Source organism: Trachymyrmex septentrionalis, unplaced genomic scaffold, assembly GCF_001594115.1.
Source record: "Trachymyrmex septentrionalis isolate Tsep2-gDNA-1 unplaced genomic scaffold, Tsep1.0 scaffold203, whole genome shotgun sequence".
NCBI classification, from domain to species: Eukaryota; Metazoa; Arthropoda; class Insecta; order Hymenoptera; family Formicidae; genus Trachymyrmex; species Trachymyrmex septentrionalis.
The window spans coordinates 371,475-387,611 of record NW_017305213.1 but is presented as its reverse complement, the minus strand read 5'-3'; the positions used below and the strand labels follow the sequence as shown (position 1 = coordinate 387,611).

The 16,137-nt window shown below is 27.6% G+C and overlaps 1 protein-coding gene and 2 non-coding genes across 3 annotated transcripts in view; 2 read left to right on the top strand and 1 right to left on the bottom strand.

The window, feature by feature from the left end:
* Window positions 1-448, top strand: part of LOC108747921 (CD151 antigen) — an 8,995-nt gene extending 8,547 nt beyond the window's left edge. The window contains exon 4 of the mRNA XM_018485828.1: window positions 179-448. Within this exon, the coding sequence (XP_018341330.1) occupies window positions 179-448 (270 nt within the window). The remainder of the gene's footprint in view (window positions 1-178) is intronic.
* Window positions 449-2,393: 1,945 nt separating this feature from the next.
* Trnad-guc lies at window positions 2,394-2,465 on the bottom strand. The gene has a single exon. It is a non-coding gene; the product is annotated as a tRNA-Asp (tRNA).
* Window positions 2,466-3,947: 1,482 nt separating this feature from the next.
* Trnav-uac lies at window positions 3,948-4,020 on the top strand. Its single transcript has one exon. It is a non-coding gene; the product is annotated as a tRNA-Val (tRNA).
* The last annotated feature ends 12,117 nt before the right edge of the window (window positions 4,021-16,137 follow it).

Sequence of the window (16,137 nt, the reverse complement as noted above, 5' to 3'; positions counted from 1 at the left end):
GTGATCCGTTTCGATTCGATCTACCCTACCTTTAATCAGTATTGACGTTGAGCCAAAATAATAAACAAAAAATAATTATTTATGAATTTTTTCGAAATAAGCATTAAATTGTATAAACTTTTTAAATTAATTAAGTCTGATTATACATCAATAATTATTTTATCTGTTTATACGACAGCTGCAATGTTGCGGTGTGGATGGTCCTAGAGATTGGAGTGATAATGGAGCATATCCAGCAGGAGTCATCCCATCAACATGTTGCGATGAGACAGTATCGGTCTGTCAAATTGTGACGGCAAATACAGAAGGATGCTTTAGCAAGTTGGAAATGCGAGTTCAAAATAGCGCGACAATCTTAATTGGTGTGGGCATTGGAATAGCTTTTGTGGAGGCGAGTAAAGTTTTAGTTCATACTTATCATATTTTAATCAAGCCAACACTATGTTGACACTTTACTTTATTGCAATAAAATTAAACGAGTATTAAGTAAAAGAGTAATAGATGTAAAAAAAGTTTTTTAATTTAAGAATTATATAACTCTTTATTGTAACAAAAATGTAAATTTAAATTTGTTCATCAAATATTATTATAGCAATATTTTGAATTAGAAAAATAAATTTTTTTCTCTTTTAGATTGCTGGTATTGTTCTTGCTTGTTGTCTCGCAGCGGCTATAAAAAAAGAAAGCGATAAATGAAACGAAATCCATTAAATAATTTAATTTTATGCTGCGTCAGACTAATTGTAAAATTCGCTATCTCATTCATTGAGATGAAAATACAAATATTTTTAGCGGCTTGAAAATTAACAAAACTAAATGATTTATATTTGTCCGTTTAAAAGATTTATCAACATCGACGGATAAGAAGCACATCTCATTAACTAATTCATTTCATTTATTAATATTGCACTGATTTTCAGTAATATTTTTTACGCTCGCCTCAATCAGCAAAATAATAGTCTTAATCAAATTTCAATAATTACTCAATATCTGCATTTATTATACATATTTTATAATTATATGTACTTTTGCTTTTATTATGTAATTCATTTATGTAGTTGCGAAGGAAATTAGAGACATTTTCAATATAGAAAAATATATGATTAATATTATATATTTTAAAATAATATTATTAAAAAATATTAATACTTCCTTTTTTTAAATGTGTATCAAAATGAGATTTTTTAAGAAATCATGTTCCTTACACAGAAAGTTAGTTCATAATTATATATAAAATATATCCTATCCTAACTAAGAAACAGAACAATTATGAATATAATCGGTGTGTGTTGTGACGATATTTTTAACATATTATACACTATTATTATATTTAATATTATCTATTATATTATTACATATATATTATGATATTTCGTTCTTATTAAAGGATCGATTTAATTGTGTGGTTATACATAATTGTGCTTGTATAAATGTGTGTTTAATGAAAATGTAGATTGTATGTATTATGTGCTATATAGTATCTATTTCTACAACAAATATTTATCTTATCTTTTATCTTTAACACACCGACAGTAAATTATCACCTTCCTATATGTACAATAGTAGCTATATAGATATTGATCAATTCGGCATATTTTTTAATTTACCTATTATACGTATAACGGATATTTTGTGTAAGTTACACATGATCTGGCAATTTTCTGCAAAAATAGATTATCTAATCTAACATCATGTATTTAAATTATATTGACCTTTAACGGTTCCGCTGTTAACAGAATGTTAATTTCTTGAACTAATTTTTATTTTTTCATTAACTTATAACTAGACTTAACTTAATAATAATATGCAAAAATTGTATTATATTCTAGCTATAGCTAATCACTAAAATGATAATTTTATAGTGAGTAACTTTTAAAATAATTACTATACAAAACTACTAATTTAATTAATTATAGCTATTAATCAGAACTATTAATCACAGCTAGAACAATTTTTACATTATCACTAAAAGTTGAATCTAAATCTCAAGTTTACTAGGTATACATATAATAAGAAACTAGGCTTTTATGTTCCACATTATACATAATAATGAGGAAACTAAGAGAATTCTAATTTAAGAATTCTAAACTAGAATATTGAAAATATTCATAAAGTGTTTTAATTTAATTGCATTAAATTTCTTTTAATGATAAATTGTTCTTTAAATTTAGGATCAATCGATTTTCTTAGCAACAAATTTTTTCTAAACGTTATGTACAAAACGTCAAAGTTTTTAATATTAGATACAATTATCTTAGATATTTTGATGCTAATTTAATTTTTTCTAAAATAATTTATTAAAGTATATGTTATTAAATATTAAACTACTGCATAAATAAACATAAAGAGTAACTGTTACATAACAATGATATAAGAAATTATTACAAAAAAAACTCCCCGGCGGGGAATCGAACCCCGGTCTCCCGCGTGACAGGCGGGGATACTAACCACTATACTACCGAGGAATCTTGTATGTAGGAACTTTTTTCATACTATATAAAAGATTCATCTCACTTTAAGGAGCATTTGTGTGCGTGCGTGCGCGCGCGGGCGTGTGTGCGTTTGTGTGTGTGTGTTTGTGTGTGTGTGTGATTATAGGTATAGTAAATATAGATTTTATGTAACAATAATTTATACGTATAATACACTTATGATTACATATTTATTATATTAGATGCGTTTTACATATTTTTGTATTATTAATAAAATCAAAATTCTTGCAAAAATAACATACAGATACAGTATAATACAGTGAATTATTTTATTCTTGTTATTTGTCAATGTTAAATAAGACATAATTCATTGCGTTACAAGTGGTTGCATTTAGTAGAAAAAATAGTTTAATGAGCACTTTGCGCTAATTGGATTACATTTTTAGATCTATGAGAATAGTTCTTTATTTCAATACAGATTAATAAAGTGTAATTCAATCAGTGCAAAACACTTATTAAACTGTTTTTATGTTAAATAGCAATCGTATAATTCCTTCTTAAGATGGAAACGTAAAAAATAAAAATTTTATCTCATTGAAGGTAATAAAAATGTTCACGTTTCCACCCTAAAGAAAAAGTTACATGTTCGCTATTCTAAGTACGTGTCTTGCTAGACACCCTGAATCGTTTATACACATATTTGTAATGATAATACACATTTAATTTCATTGAAAAATAATTTTGTAAAAGATACAGCTTTGGTTACGTATAAGTATTTAGCTTCCAATTTGTTGCATTTTTTCTTATAAAATGTAATAATGAAAGAAAGATGCAAAAAATATTAAAATTGTTAATTAAAAATAAATATTATGTAAAAGTCAATTTTTGTAAAAGTGCTTTAATTCGCTTTATGGCTAATTGTAAGTGAAATTTTAATGTAAGAAAGCATAAAAAATACCTTGTAATTTATAAAATGACAAAATCTAATTTTTATTCTGCTAATTTAAACAATGAGAAAAATAATAAAAACGCACTCCGCGGCAGTTTATATTAAAATATGAATTAAATAAGTGAAAGCTATCTATTAAAAATGTCATCTTTTACTCTTCTTATTACATTTTTATTATTATAAATAAGATATATGAGTTGAACTTATAAAATTAAAAAAAGGAAAAAGTGTAAAATCGAACTCGTATAAATTTAATTCACCACACATACGCACTCACACACGCACGCGCACACACACACTTTTATATGACAATATGTATAGATCGCAGTTGCCATCTATACGACGCGAGAGAAAGCCACTTGATTTATCGATCGAGTTACAAGTAACATGTAAAATTGTAAATTAATGTCTTAGAAAAATGACTTTGCCATTTAACATTTACAAAAATAGTTATATTTCATTTAATTAATCAATTTTATATTAAATAATATAATATATAAAAATAACAATTATCTATTAAGAATCGGTAAATAATCATGAATATAACGAGCATCGAAAGCTATAGAGGTTCCGTGGTGTAGCGGTTATCACGTCTGCTTTACACGCAGAAGGTCGCCAGTTCGATCCCGGCCGGAACCACTTATAATTTTATTCCTTATGGCAATTTTTTTTTAAATATACGAATATAAAGCACACGTAAAAGCTGGGAGCTAAAGATTTACTTATTTTTTATTTTTTTTAAGTTTATTTTTTTAGTTTTTTTGAGTAACAACATACTCTTTTTTTATAATATTCACATTCTCTATGTTCTTATTGTTTAATTATAAAGTACTTGAGAATTTTTTATTAATAAAATATAAAATTATCGATATAAGTCTTAAAGAATTGCAAGTAAAAATTTTTATTTTTTACTTTGTATTCTCTTATCTTGAAAATGATCATGGAAAAGTTCAAAGCTTGCATAACATAAAACCATGATGCAATATTGTAATAATGGATATTGTTCGACAAAGGGATAAAAGGGTTATTATGTTCATTTAATTTCCATGAAATCGTATTAACACTATGAGGTACGTGCAAAAAAGAGAGCAATATAGCTTTAATTATTACTTTATTAACGTACGCGTGCATTAACGTTATAATTTAAAATTTCAAATATATCTTCCTGTAATTCATGAGAAAAAGTCTGTCACAAACTTGTGGAATTTTTTGTAAAAAATTGAAAAATTATTATATCAAATATTCTAATCTTTTGTTTAAAAAAGCTAATTGTCAGATAATTATATAATATGGAATATTTATACACGCAAATCTAAAAGATAATTATTCTTCAACGTTTTCTTATTGAGAGAGATCATCTCACACACTTCAATTGTTTCGATATCAAGATGCAAAATTTTATTTATATATATATTTAGGAGAATGGATGGACAGCATGTGGGCTTTTAAATGTGCATTGATATTACCTTACTCGCTATCTTACCTTGTCGTGAGATTTGAGATTGAAACCGGACTTGCTCTGGTTGTACTGGCAAAGAAACAGTTGGTTAGGCACAGGTTAGTGGGCCAGATGGTACGGAGACAGTGAATAAAGGGCTCGAAAGGAACCATACTCAATGCTCTTTCCATTTTTGGGTCTCCTAGGACTCGAATCCCTATAAAGAGGAACGTGACAAGACGAATGAAAAGACCGAATATCAATTTAGATTTCCTATTACGTCCTACAATGCTTCTGCCTGATCCTTTTCCTACATCGATTGATCTCGAGATGGCTGACGTACACTTCAAGGTCGTTCGATCAATTTAAATCTAAATCTGATTTCATTGGAATTTAATATTAAAGCAATATTTTCCCTTAAATTGCTGGATATTTAAATATTATTTCAACGAAATTTTATTTTATATTATATATTTTTTAAATATGGTAAAGAGTGCCAAAGATTAGATGTTTTAAATAATTTAATATCTTTTTCATAATAGTAAACAATATAAAGTTTTTACTGATATAGTTTGTTTACTATAAATATAGTACTTAATAAATTATAGTAATAATAGTTTCTGATAGGTGCGGCGTATATACCGGAGTTACTCTAATATCTTTATAATATCTTTATAATAATACATATCTTTATATATGTATAATTGCTTACTATATTAAGAAAATGTATCGATAAAAAACATATATTTCAGTTTAATAATTTTTAAATTCTTAATATATATGTATAAAATTTTATATGAAACAATAAAGAAAACTGATATTTGCTTTAATTTGTACAAAATTTATCTGTTTCAGTAAAAAAATGGCATGATGTGTGTGTGTGTGTGTGTGTGTGTGTGTGTATCTTTAATTTGAGAGTTTTGTTACCTGAAAGTCATTTTCATAGAAATCTCTAACAAACACAGAATGAAGCATAAAACTTTAAATAGATCATTTAATTTGATTTTTTTATAAGTGACTCTTACAATAGCAAAGTTATCAAGATATCTTCTTGTAGACAACTTGTAGATAAATTTAGGATCACTTCTTAAATGCATGAAATTCTAAGTTACTGAAATGGTCTTAAATAACACAATAATAAAAATACAATGCACGATAAATATTTTTATTTAATAATTTAAAATTTATTTCATCGATATTATCATATTATCGTTGACAGCTAACGAATTGTAATGTAAATTTATATTGAGGTATAACTTAAAACAATTATATGAGAATTTCGACAGTAAAAATTTAAAAAATAAAAAGATATAGATTGCGTTTTGGTTCATACATGATGTATCATTTTGTATCTCATTGTTTATCGAATATTAAAGAAAGATAAAAACATCATGGCATCATACATGAAACAAAACGCATCCGAAACTTCCTTTAAGTTAGAGGATGCTGAAGCCGCCTGTATTAATACTAATGTACTTGTCGCTGGTGTATTTTGTGTTCAAAGCTGGAGAAAATAAAAAATTGCAGATTTCTGTATCCATTTTTATCTCAGTATGGAGACCAACGCTGAAGGTAAAATGGATAAAGAAAATGTTAATTTTTTTTTTCAGCTTTAAACGCAAAATACACAAGCGACAAGTATATTAGTGTGTACATTTTAATCGTGAAAAAGGAATTTTTATTCTGTGAAATCACTACGAAGAAATTCGACAGAAACAAAAACGTCAAAAATGCTAGTTTTATCGGTAATATAAATGGCTTCAGCAACTCTTTAAAAGAAACAAGAACAAAAATACATCGATATTTTAAATTTTATTTGGAATCCGAATAAAATAATATATTATATATATATGTATATTCGATAGAACTTCCAATCTCTCTTCTTTTTAATTTTACTGATATTCAATGTTCAAAATATTCACTGTTCAAAAATATATTGTATTAATTTTTCAAAATTTAAATAACACGATTTTTTAACATGTACTATCGAAATATGAATATCGCCTTACAATTAATGCTTTAAGAGTAAAAAAATATTGCATAATGTAGGATTTACAGTTACAATTCGTATTTACAATTTCACGATGTTACTTTGAGTCTACAGGTGGGCTATTGAATATGTGCGATGTTCGAAAGTAGATGATCGTTCATGAATATGACGCAAGGAGTGGCGCACCTCCCGCGTGGAGCGATCAGTTTCAATGATGGTTCACAACCAGCATTCGATCCGTTCGATTTCTTTTATCCTTGACGCTCGCATATGTCCTGCAGAAACTACTTGTACGCAGGACCATGAAATCTTGATAAACCAGTCTTGGCTGCAGTCGTTAACGTCGCCGGTTACACGTTCACCTGCAGCATTTTTCGGTTCATCATTTATGCGGACTGAACTTGACCCCGAATTCTTTGATCTATCCTTTTTATCTTCCTCTTCTAATAAGAAAATATTCTCTCTTTTTTCCTAAAAGACTTTTCGATCACATCGTAAAATTTCAATTATTGTACAGTATATGAATAATTCTGAGAACAATGCGCTAACAAAATGTATTTGTCATAAAATTAATTATTTAACAAATTTTTACGAAAGTTTATCGATTCTGCATTACATTCTTACAACACTATCCCGAAAATTAAACTTTTTTTTGTAAAAAATTATACATTATATACAGCGTGCGTCAAAACTTCTAAAACGGCTAATTACCTCATAAAGTAGGGTAAAAGCACTAAATGCGGATCAGGCATTAGTTCCGAATCACATATTGTATTTAAATAATATCTTATAATAATTATAATATCTTCTATCAAATAATATCACAAGATTCTTTATTACTTGTTTTATCTTTTTCAATGTCAGTTGTTTTTTATGTATTATTAATCATGGTAGAAAGAAACAAGGTGAGCCATTGCATATAATGGCGGCAAAGAATGGGGAACATGACTTGTCAACCAATCATGGGAGGTGCAGATTTCAAGCACGTTCATAGATAATTACTAATAAAAACACAGTATTAGAAGTTAAAATAACAATGATAAAATATTAATAAAAACTGTTAAAATATAAAAATATTACAAATTTTAACATTATTATTAAACAGAAATGAGATGGCACATTTTTTTTCATTTTTGACACAAATGTGCGCATCCACGGGAATGGTTCACCTTGTTTCTTTCCGTCATGTTAACAACAACGCTGCACATTTTATTAATGTCATTAATTAATAAAACGTATCAGATAAACTAAGATTATTAAGATATATATCTTTAAAAATTTATTTAAAGCGTAATACCATAAGGATTGTCTTGGTTTACAGGAGACAGTAAATAGCATTAGATTTCACGAAACAAACGAATATCATGCAGTTGAAATTAAATCTAAAAGGATAAATGCATTTAATGAACTGATCCGCAATTAGTACATGGGGTCTAAATATGAATAATTGTCATTACTTCATTTAATTGAAAATAAAACATATAAAACGGTACTAAAATGAAATAAAATCATTCATAATGTAATCTTTATGATTAATTATAACTAATATTTTATTAATTATTAGATATCGTTCTGGATAAAAATATGAATTTTCAATGTAATAAAAGAAGTCAAATAGCTATCGCATTTGTTGAAACCCTACAACTTTTGTATAAAACATTTTTCCAATAAACCAATACTTTCTAAAATAATTAGCCGTTCTGAAACTTTTGATACACATTGTATACGTACTGAATTGTTATCTACTAAATTAATTTCACATCAACATTCTTTAAGAAACACCATTTATAAATTTTACATTAATTACATGCGTTAAAAAAGAGAATTTTTATTTCCAATAAAAACTTACTTCTTCCAGTTTAACTTTTCAGATTAATAATTATCACTTAATTGGAAGCAGAAAGAAATACAACAAATGATAAAAATGTTCTCTTTTTAATTATTTCTTTTCCGGTAATCTCTTTTGCGTCAGAAGCGAGAACGCTCCTTTTGTTGCCAACATTTTCAGAAGAACGATACCCTTCTGGAGAACGATTTTAACTCTTCCGCTTGACGAAGCACGCGAAATCGAGACGAAATCGATGGAAAGGGATGTTGGCAAGTGGAGCCTTGGTGCACGCATCTGCAGGATGCTGCGGAATGGTTTCCTCGTTGCACTGGAAACAAGGGAAAAATCGATGCACATTCATGCCAGCTCAGCTGTGCTCGAACGCCTCGAACTCGGCCGAGTCCCGAGAATGCGAACGCGAATTGAGACTCGGGGGTATCTCTAGGGTTTAGACTTTAGATAATCGGTACATCGTTGCACGCGATTAACTATAGCGGAGACTAAATTTGATGTTCGCATACGAATTTAAATGATACGCGGAGATTTAACCTTGTGACTAGATTTAGGCCAGTATTCATATAGCTCGTTCTCATCGATAAAATCATCTTAAGTAACATTTTAAGATGCTGATGCGGCTCTCTGATTGGTTCATAATATATTAAGATAATACTTATAAGATAGTTTTAAATATAAAAATCGATTATAAGTATCAGTCTTAGATTTAAAAATAAACACCTCGAGAAAGTTAAAATACATTTTCGTTGCAAAAAATCTGTAAGAAATAACTGCGCTCCATGCTGTCATCAAAATGATCAATTAAAGTGATTCTACAGTAAAGTACCGAAAATTTGAGTAGGCCTCACCAGGACCCATTCAAAATCATAAATATCTGCATAATTTGGATAAAATATTAAAACTACGTGTATATTTTAATGAAATAGAATAAAATAAACACTATTAGTATGCAAAAGTAATGAAATAATGTTACCAGATTTATCTATTACAAGTTGTCATTAAATTTTATTCAATATTTTGCCATTTCAACATTTAATATTTTTCCAGAATAGCAGATGGTCTATTACTTTTTTGTAACAATCGTAATTTTTTTAATTATTATAATCTCGCTTTTAAGAAAAATCTATGGTAACATTTGTACGTAGTAACAAAAATAAAAAGAGGGCCTCTTCTGTCACTAGATAATACGTTAAAAATTATATTTTCAATATTTTTTCTCTCTTATTTTATCAATATATTCCAGAATTTTGCACACGTCAAGTTCGGTACTTTAACTTCATTATATTAAAAATTAAATATTTCTATGGTAACTCGATTTGCTGTAGAGCCACTTTAAAAAAATAATCTTATTATCGGTCGCATAACACAAAGTGGATCTTTGATGTTTAATAATACTTATGTGCAAATTTTTGTAAATACATTTTTCAGTTTTTATAAACTACTCGTCGATTCGATTTGTCTGGCTTGAATTGCAATCGTAAATTGGAGTTGAAATATTAATAATATCTCAAATTAGGTTGATCGTCAATTTAACCAGCGATGTTGTTTTTTTAAGGTACAATCGATTTGTTATTGTAAATTTTAAGAAAATGGTTATATAAGAAAATAAAATAAGATAAGATTCTTCACTGTTTTACATCATTTTTTTTTCATTGCAAAATCAACATTTATAGAGATATATCAAGCATAATTCACATATAATTTAAGAAATACTCGAAAATGAAAAAAAATCTCTTCGATAAAGAGAAACTTAATAAATTAGATTTTTAGAATTTTTGTATTTATTTCGGTTTAAATAAAAGAAATTTAATAATTAATCTCTGCTGTAAAAATTATTTTTTAAAAACTTGAATTATTTATTTACAAAAATCTTTATTTTTAGTTGCTCAAACAATTCAATTTTTTTTTAAACTAACATTATTTTTTTTTAAATACATCATATCTTCAAGTAGCATAAAAAGATTATTTTTCATGCAATTGTATTATAAGCTTTTAACCGAACATTATATTTTTTTTTGAATTATTACATTTAACAAGTAAGAGTTTAATGCCTATTACCGTTGAAGTTGGATCTGCTTTTTAAACAATTTCTACGTAAATTTATATTCTCTAAATATGTAGTTATTTGAACTGTGCGCCGAAATGATTTTTCAAATATATCTTATAAATGCATTCAAACTATTATAGTAATGTTACAAATTAAATTGACAAGCAATTTAATAATGATGCTGAATCTGGCATCCTGTTAGAAAGATGTTAATGTACTGAAAAACTGTAAATAAATTTATTGCAAAAAATATTACCTCGACTAGGAGTCAAACCCCTACCTTTAAATTTATAAAAAATGAACAAAATACAATTCGACTTCTATTATAACGAAAACTTAAAGGTTTTACAAATCTTGTACAAAATCTCTTTTTCAGATTTTATATAATTCAGAACAATATAAAAATCTGCTGGAATCTCAACGTCCTATTTTGTAAATTATATAAGATTGACAATTTCATATTGCTAATGAATGCTTAATAAAAATTTTAAAAATTTGCAAAGAATTTATTACGAAGAATATCAACTAAACCAGGATTTGGACTGTCGACTCTCTAAAAGGCGTCATACCAATTTGATTGACGCGTATGAAAATATTTATCGTAATAAGCAGTGAAAAAATGTCATTTTTCAAGAAGATGTATATAAACAATTATGTGTAGAAATTGGATAAGAATAAATAAATTAAAAGAAATAATCATATTTTCAGTCAAAGTGGATCTTTGTATTCAATAATATTCATATGCATATCAAAATGTGACCTATTAAAGAAAAACATTAAATAAAAGAAATTTTCTTTTAATTAAATGTTATATTTTTTTCTACGGCGTTTTATGTATTTCCTAGAAAATAGTTCATAATAAATTATAATAAACGACGTTATTTTTTTTTTTTAAAAGACCGCGAAAAATATGATACTTAAATTATTGTAAAAGAATTAGGTGCACTTCCGAAAACCGAATCTCTCCGATTTTAATAAAACTTTGTAAAAATCTTTATTTGAAGTTAAGGAAATCCTTAAAGGGATTTTTGGCAACTGCTATGAAGAAGCTATTTTTTTAAATCAAATAATAAAATGCATGTTGTGTTTATATTAATGATGAAATTATCAATTTTATTGTATGATCACCCTGCCAAGTCCCCCTGCTAAGAGGCGCACGACTTCCATGTGAAGAGCGGGCGAATATTTATTTATTTTATTACTTTAAATTTTATTACTTTATTTTAAAAAATAACTTTTTTTTTGGAAGTCGCTAAAAATCTCTTTAAGAGCTTTCATTTTGCTAAAATGATGCTTGTTGTAAAGTTTTATAGAAATCGGAGGATTTCCGTTTTTGGAAGTTTATCCAAAGAATTTTTTTAATTAAGTACGTTATAATAATTTGTAATCTACATTGTAGATCTACAGTATTTATCTATTAAACTATTCATTATAAATACCTTCATACATGTATTCTCTTACAATGTAATTATAATAGTATCTATAATTATAGATTTCCATAAATAGATATTCAAAATACAGCATGTGGATGTGTTCCTTATTTTTATCTGATTACTGCCATAAATTGTATACATTATGAATACGTTAATTCCGATATTCGCCCGCGATTTCGCCGTTCCGCGTTTTGAACGGATACCACAAGAGATAAATACATGAATTTGCATAGCTGTGTAAGCACGTACATATGCATGAGTTGGACAGATGTTAAATGTCCAAGAGGCGTACGCCGCCTTTGTAGCACAGTATGTGTCGCATTTAAATTAATTTTGCGTCACGTGACAAACGGCCACCGACATGTCCAACAAATTGACCGCGCAGTCGTAAGAACTGCTTTTAAGAAACAGCCATTTGCAATTACGTGCGAGTCAGTTTCAATCCCGTCGAAATTCTCACGTTGTGTCGGTTTAACCGCGTAAATTTGTATTGGTTATACCGCGATATAAACTTACATTACAATTTATCAGTGCAGTCAACGATAATATGATAATGATACGATAATTGCGTTAAGCAGAGAAAGCAGATTTACAACTGATGTAAAATTCTTCAATATAATTGATTTAGGGTAAGTGGTCCAACAATGAACCATGTACATTTTAGAGGCTTATATTTCTCTCAATTATTGAGTTGAAGATCTAAGTTTTATTGACATATAGCTCGTGAATTTAATTGATTACTGTAAATAATAACTCTTAAGTTACTTTTTAAGTTTAGCCACAATTTCGATTATTTAAAAAAACGAGAAGTGATTCATTGTGTACAAAAAGTGTGTACACAATGGATCATGCTATTTTTAATAATAAACTACATATTTTATATTGCGAATTGTTGGGATTATTTTGCTGTATTTTAAAATGTTTATTTAGAAAATAGAGAATTATAAGATGGTAAGGATTTACGAAGGCCGACCGCCGCGTTTTTCTGCCAGATTCTTTCGTTTTGAGTAAAAACGCATCAAATAGGTGCATTTTTATTAAGATTTTAGATGGGGAGGAGGGGCTGTATTCTAAATATTATAATTATCACAATGAATTATTATTTTGAAAATAATACAATAGAAAAAAGTTGCTTACAGAATAATAAAGCCAAATGTGTACACAAAACTAATGAAAAAAATAATAAATATAACAACAAAAACATAAAAAAATTACGAAAAAAACTTACTTCGTAATCCAAAATTCTTAAAATATAATATTCTTGGCATCTACCAGTCAACTGGAGAGTCGAGGAAGATTCAAATACGAGTCGCTGCATGATCTGGTAACAATCTGTAACGTCGCATTTACGAAATATCGCAATAATTCATAGCGTATTACTGGTTCATTGTTGGATTATCTATCCTATACATTTTGATCCAGTAAGGTATTAAGGGCAAGATCAATCATATTAAAGAACTTTAGTTGCAAAACTGCTTTATCTGTTAATCGCAACCATTAATGAAATAATTAAATGTAAAACATTAAAATAAAAATATTGATTTTGCATTGTACATATGTATACTTCAAGAGATATGACTCTAATTCAGTGCCATATCTCACGCAGTTTCGCATAGAGCTTTGACCAGATAATTTTTATTGTAATCATGCAAAAGAAAGTACGGCATACGTCGGCTATCTTATCTTATCGTCTGGCGCTTTCAGTGATATTATACAATCATACCGTAGCAACGAAGGGCCTATGTTTTAATAATAAGATTTCCATAAATAGCACATAATTATATGAAAATATATCAAGTACTGGCAAAAGATTGTACAAACTGTATTCTGCATGCATACGTCTCACAATGAGGTAAAATTTCAAAATCTTTATTGATAAGAAGTCAAGATTATTCATAATGATACGATTATTAGAAAATCCACGAGCGATTAAATATTTTTCTTAACTTGCTAATCAATTAGAAATCACTAGAAACTTACAATTTTAACATGCGATTTGTTCGGGATTTTATTTTTCTTGTCGACGGACTATGTTATGGCACGATGAATGCATTGGCAAAGATCGTGCTTGTGATAAGATAACCTTGCCAAAGCAATTTTACGGTGTTCGAAAAAAAAAAGAAATGCGGAAGCGTTCGAGTCAAAGACGTTTTTAAAAGCCATGTGTGTTACCTGGTATATTGGATTAATGCGCGTTGGAGTTTAATAAATCTCGCGCGTTAGATATTCAGATATTCCAAGCACAAGGCGTGAGTAATTCAGCTAATAATATCGTGTCTAACCACGTAAGACTTGAGAAGAAGAATCTTGCTTTTGATCAACGTACGTAATTTCACGTTAAACTTTGGCCTCCGATTGTAATGCACTTTTATTGGTCAGTATGAAATAATGTATTATAAACAAGAGCAGCAACGTAGACTTTTGCATAATGCACAAGAGGATGAACCAATCAAATTCTTTCCTTTCTATAAAATAAAGACCTCTGATTAGTTCACTTTCTTACATATTATGTGGATTATGCAAAACTTATGCATTATGCAAAGTCTGTGCTCCCGTCTATATAGATGTTGGGGAGACCGGCTGATTGTCGTACAGGGTTGATTGTCAAAATGCTTATAACTCAAACAGGACATGGCACAAAAAGCTCTTTTTTTGATTATAGATAGCTGATATAATATTAATTTGTTGTGAAATTTGTGGTGCAACAATGACAAAAAATTCAAATTTTTTGTATAAATATTTTAAGTATTCAAAATGGTTTATTCAAAGTTTTATTGCAATTCAAAGATTAGATACAAAGATCTAGAAGAAATAAATATTTTACAGAACAACTAATCTCTGCATGTCATTTTTCATAAATCATTTTGAATAAGCATTTAAAATATTATATAAAATTATATAAAAAATTATATAAAAAATTGAAATTCTTGTCATAATTTTATGATATATTTTCATACATTTATATTGGAGTACGCAGAAATAAAAAAAACTACCTATTATACTTTTTATTAAAATAACTTTTGATCCGAATAGTAAATCATTGTCAATTTTTTTTGTATTATTTTTAAATGCGATCTAGAATAATCTGTAATTTTTTCATAATATAAAAAATATATGTAATTTTTAAATTTAAAATTCGTATTATGCAAGATGTAAATAAAACATGATATTACGATCACGATTGCTACTTACAGATTAGTATTGCACCAGAGATTAATTTTAAAAAAGAAAAAGGAAAAATAATAGAAATAAGTAAGAAATAAGATCCGACCGTATAAATATATAACATACATATAGTAGCGAATAATAGAAATATTCAATTACAGTTTATATAACAGCTTGTTGCTTTTTTTCTGAAGAAAATATAAGGATATCATATATTATAGAATTCAGAATAGATTCCGATCGGAATTACTTATTTTCCTAGATTTCTATTGTGTTTTTCTGGAGAAAATAAAATAATTTCGATTTTATCGAAAATCCATTCCAAATAATTTCATAACACATGTCCAGAATAATTAACCAAGAACTTATTTCTGCTTGCCGAAAAGCCACAGGCTTTTTATCTAAAAAAGATTGACAATTGTGATTACGATAAAGGAACTTTTAGGAGTCTGAATTATCGACTTTTTCGAGATAAGAAACTAAATCTGTTCTAAAAAGATAATTATGCATACAATCTCTTTTGTATAGTGATGATTTTTTTTTATCACAAGGTGATTCTTTAATAAAGTGCCAAAAATTCGGGGTATCTCACAGAGCTTACCCAAAATTATAAATATGTCCAATAATTTGGATGAAATATTAAAACTACGTGTATATCTTAATGAAATAGTATGGAACATACGATAATAAATCAAGAGCTGTATTTTCATCGAACAAAGATAAGATGAGATTATGTTTACTTTTCAAAGTTAAATTTATTTATATGCAAGTTTATGTACGTAAATATCTTTCCAAAATTATTACGTTTTTGTAACCATTAAAATCATAATTTTTTAAACT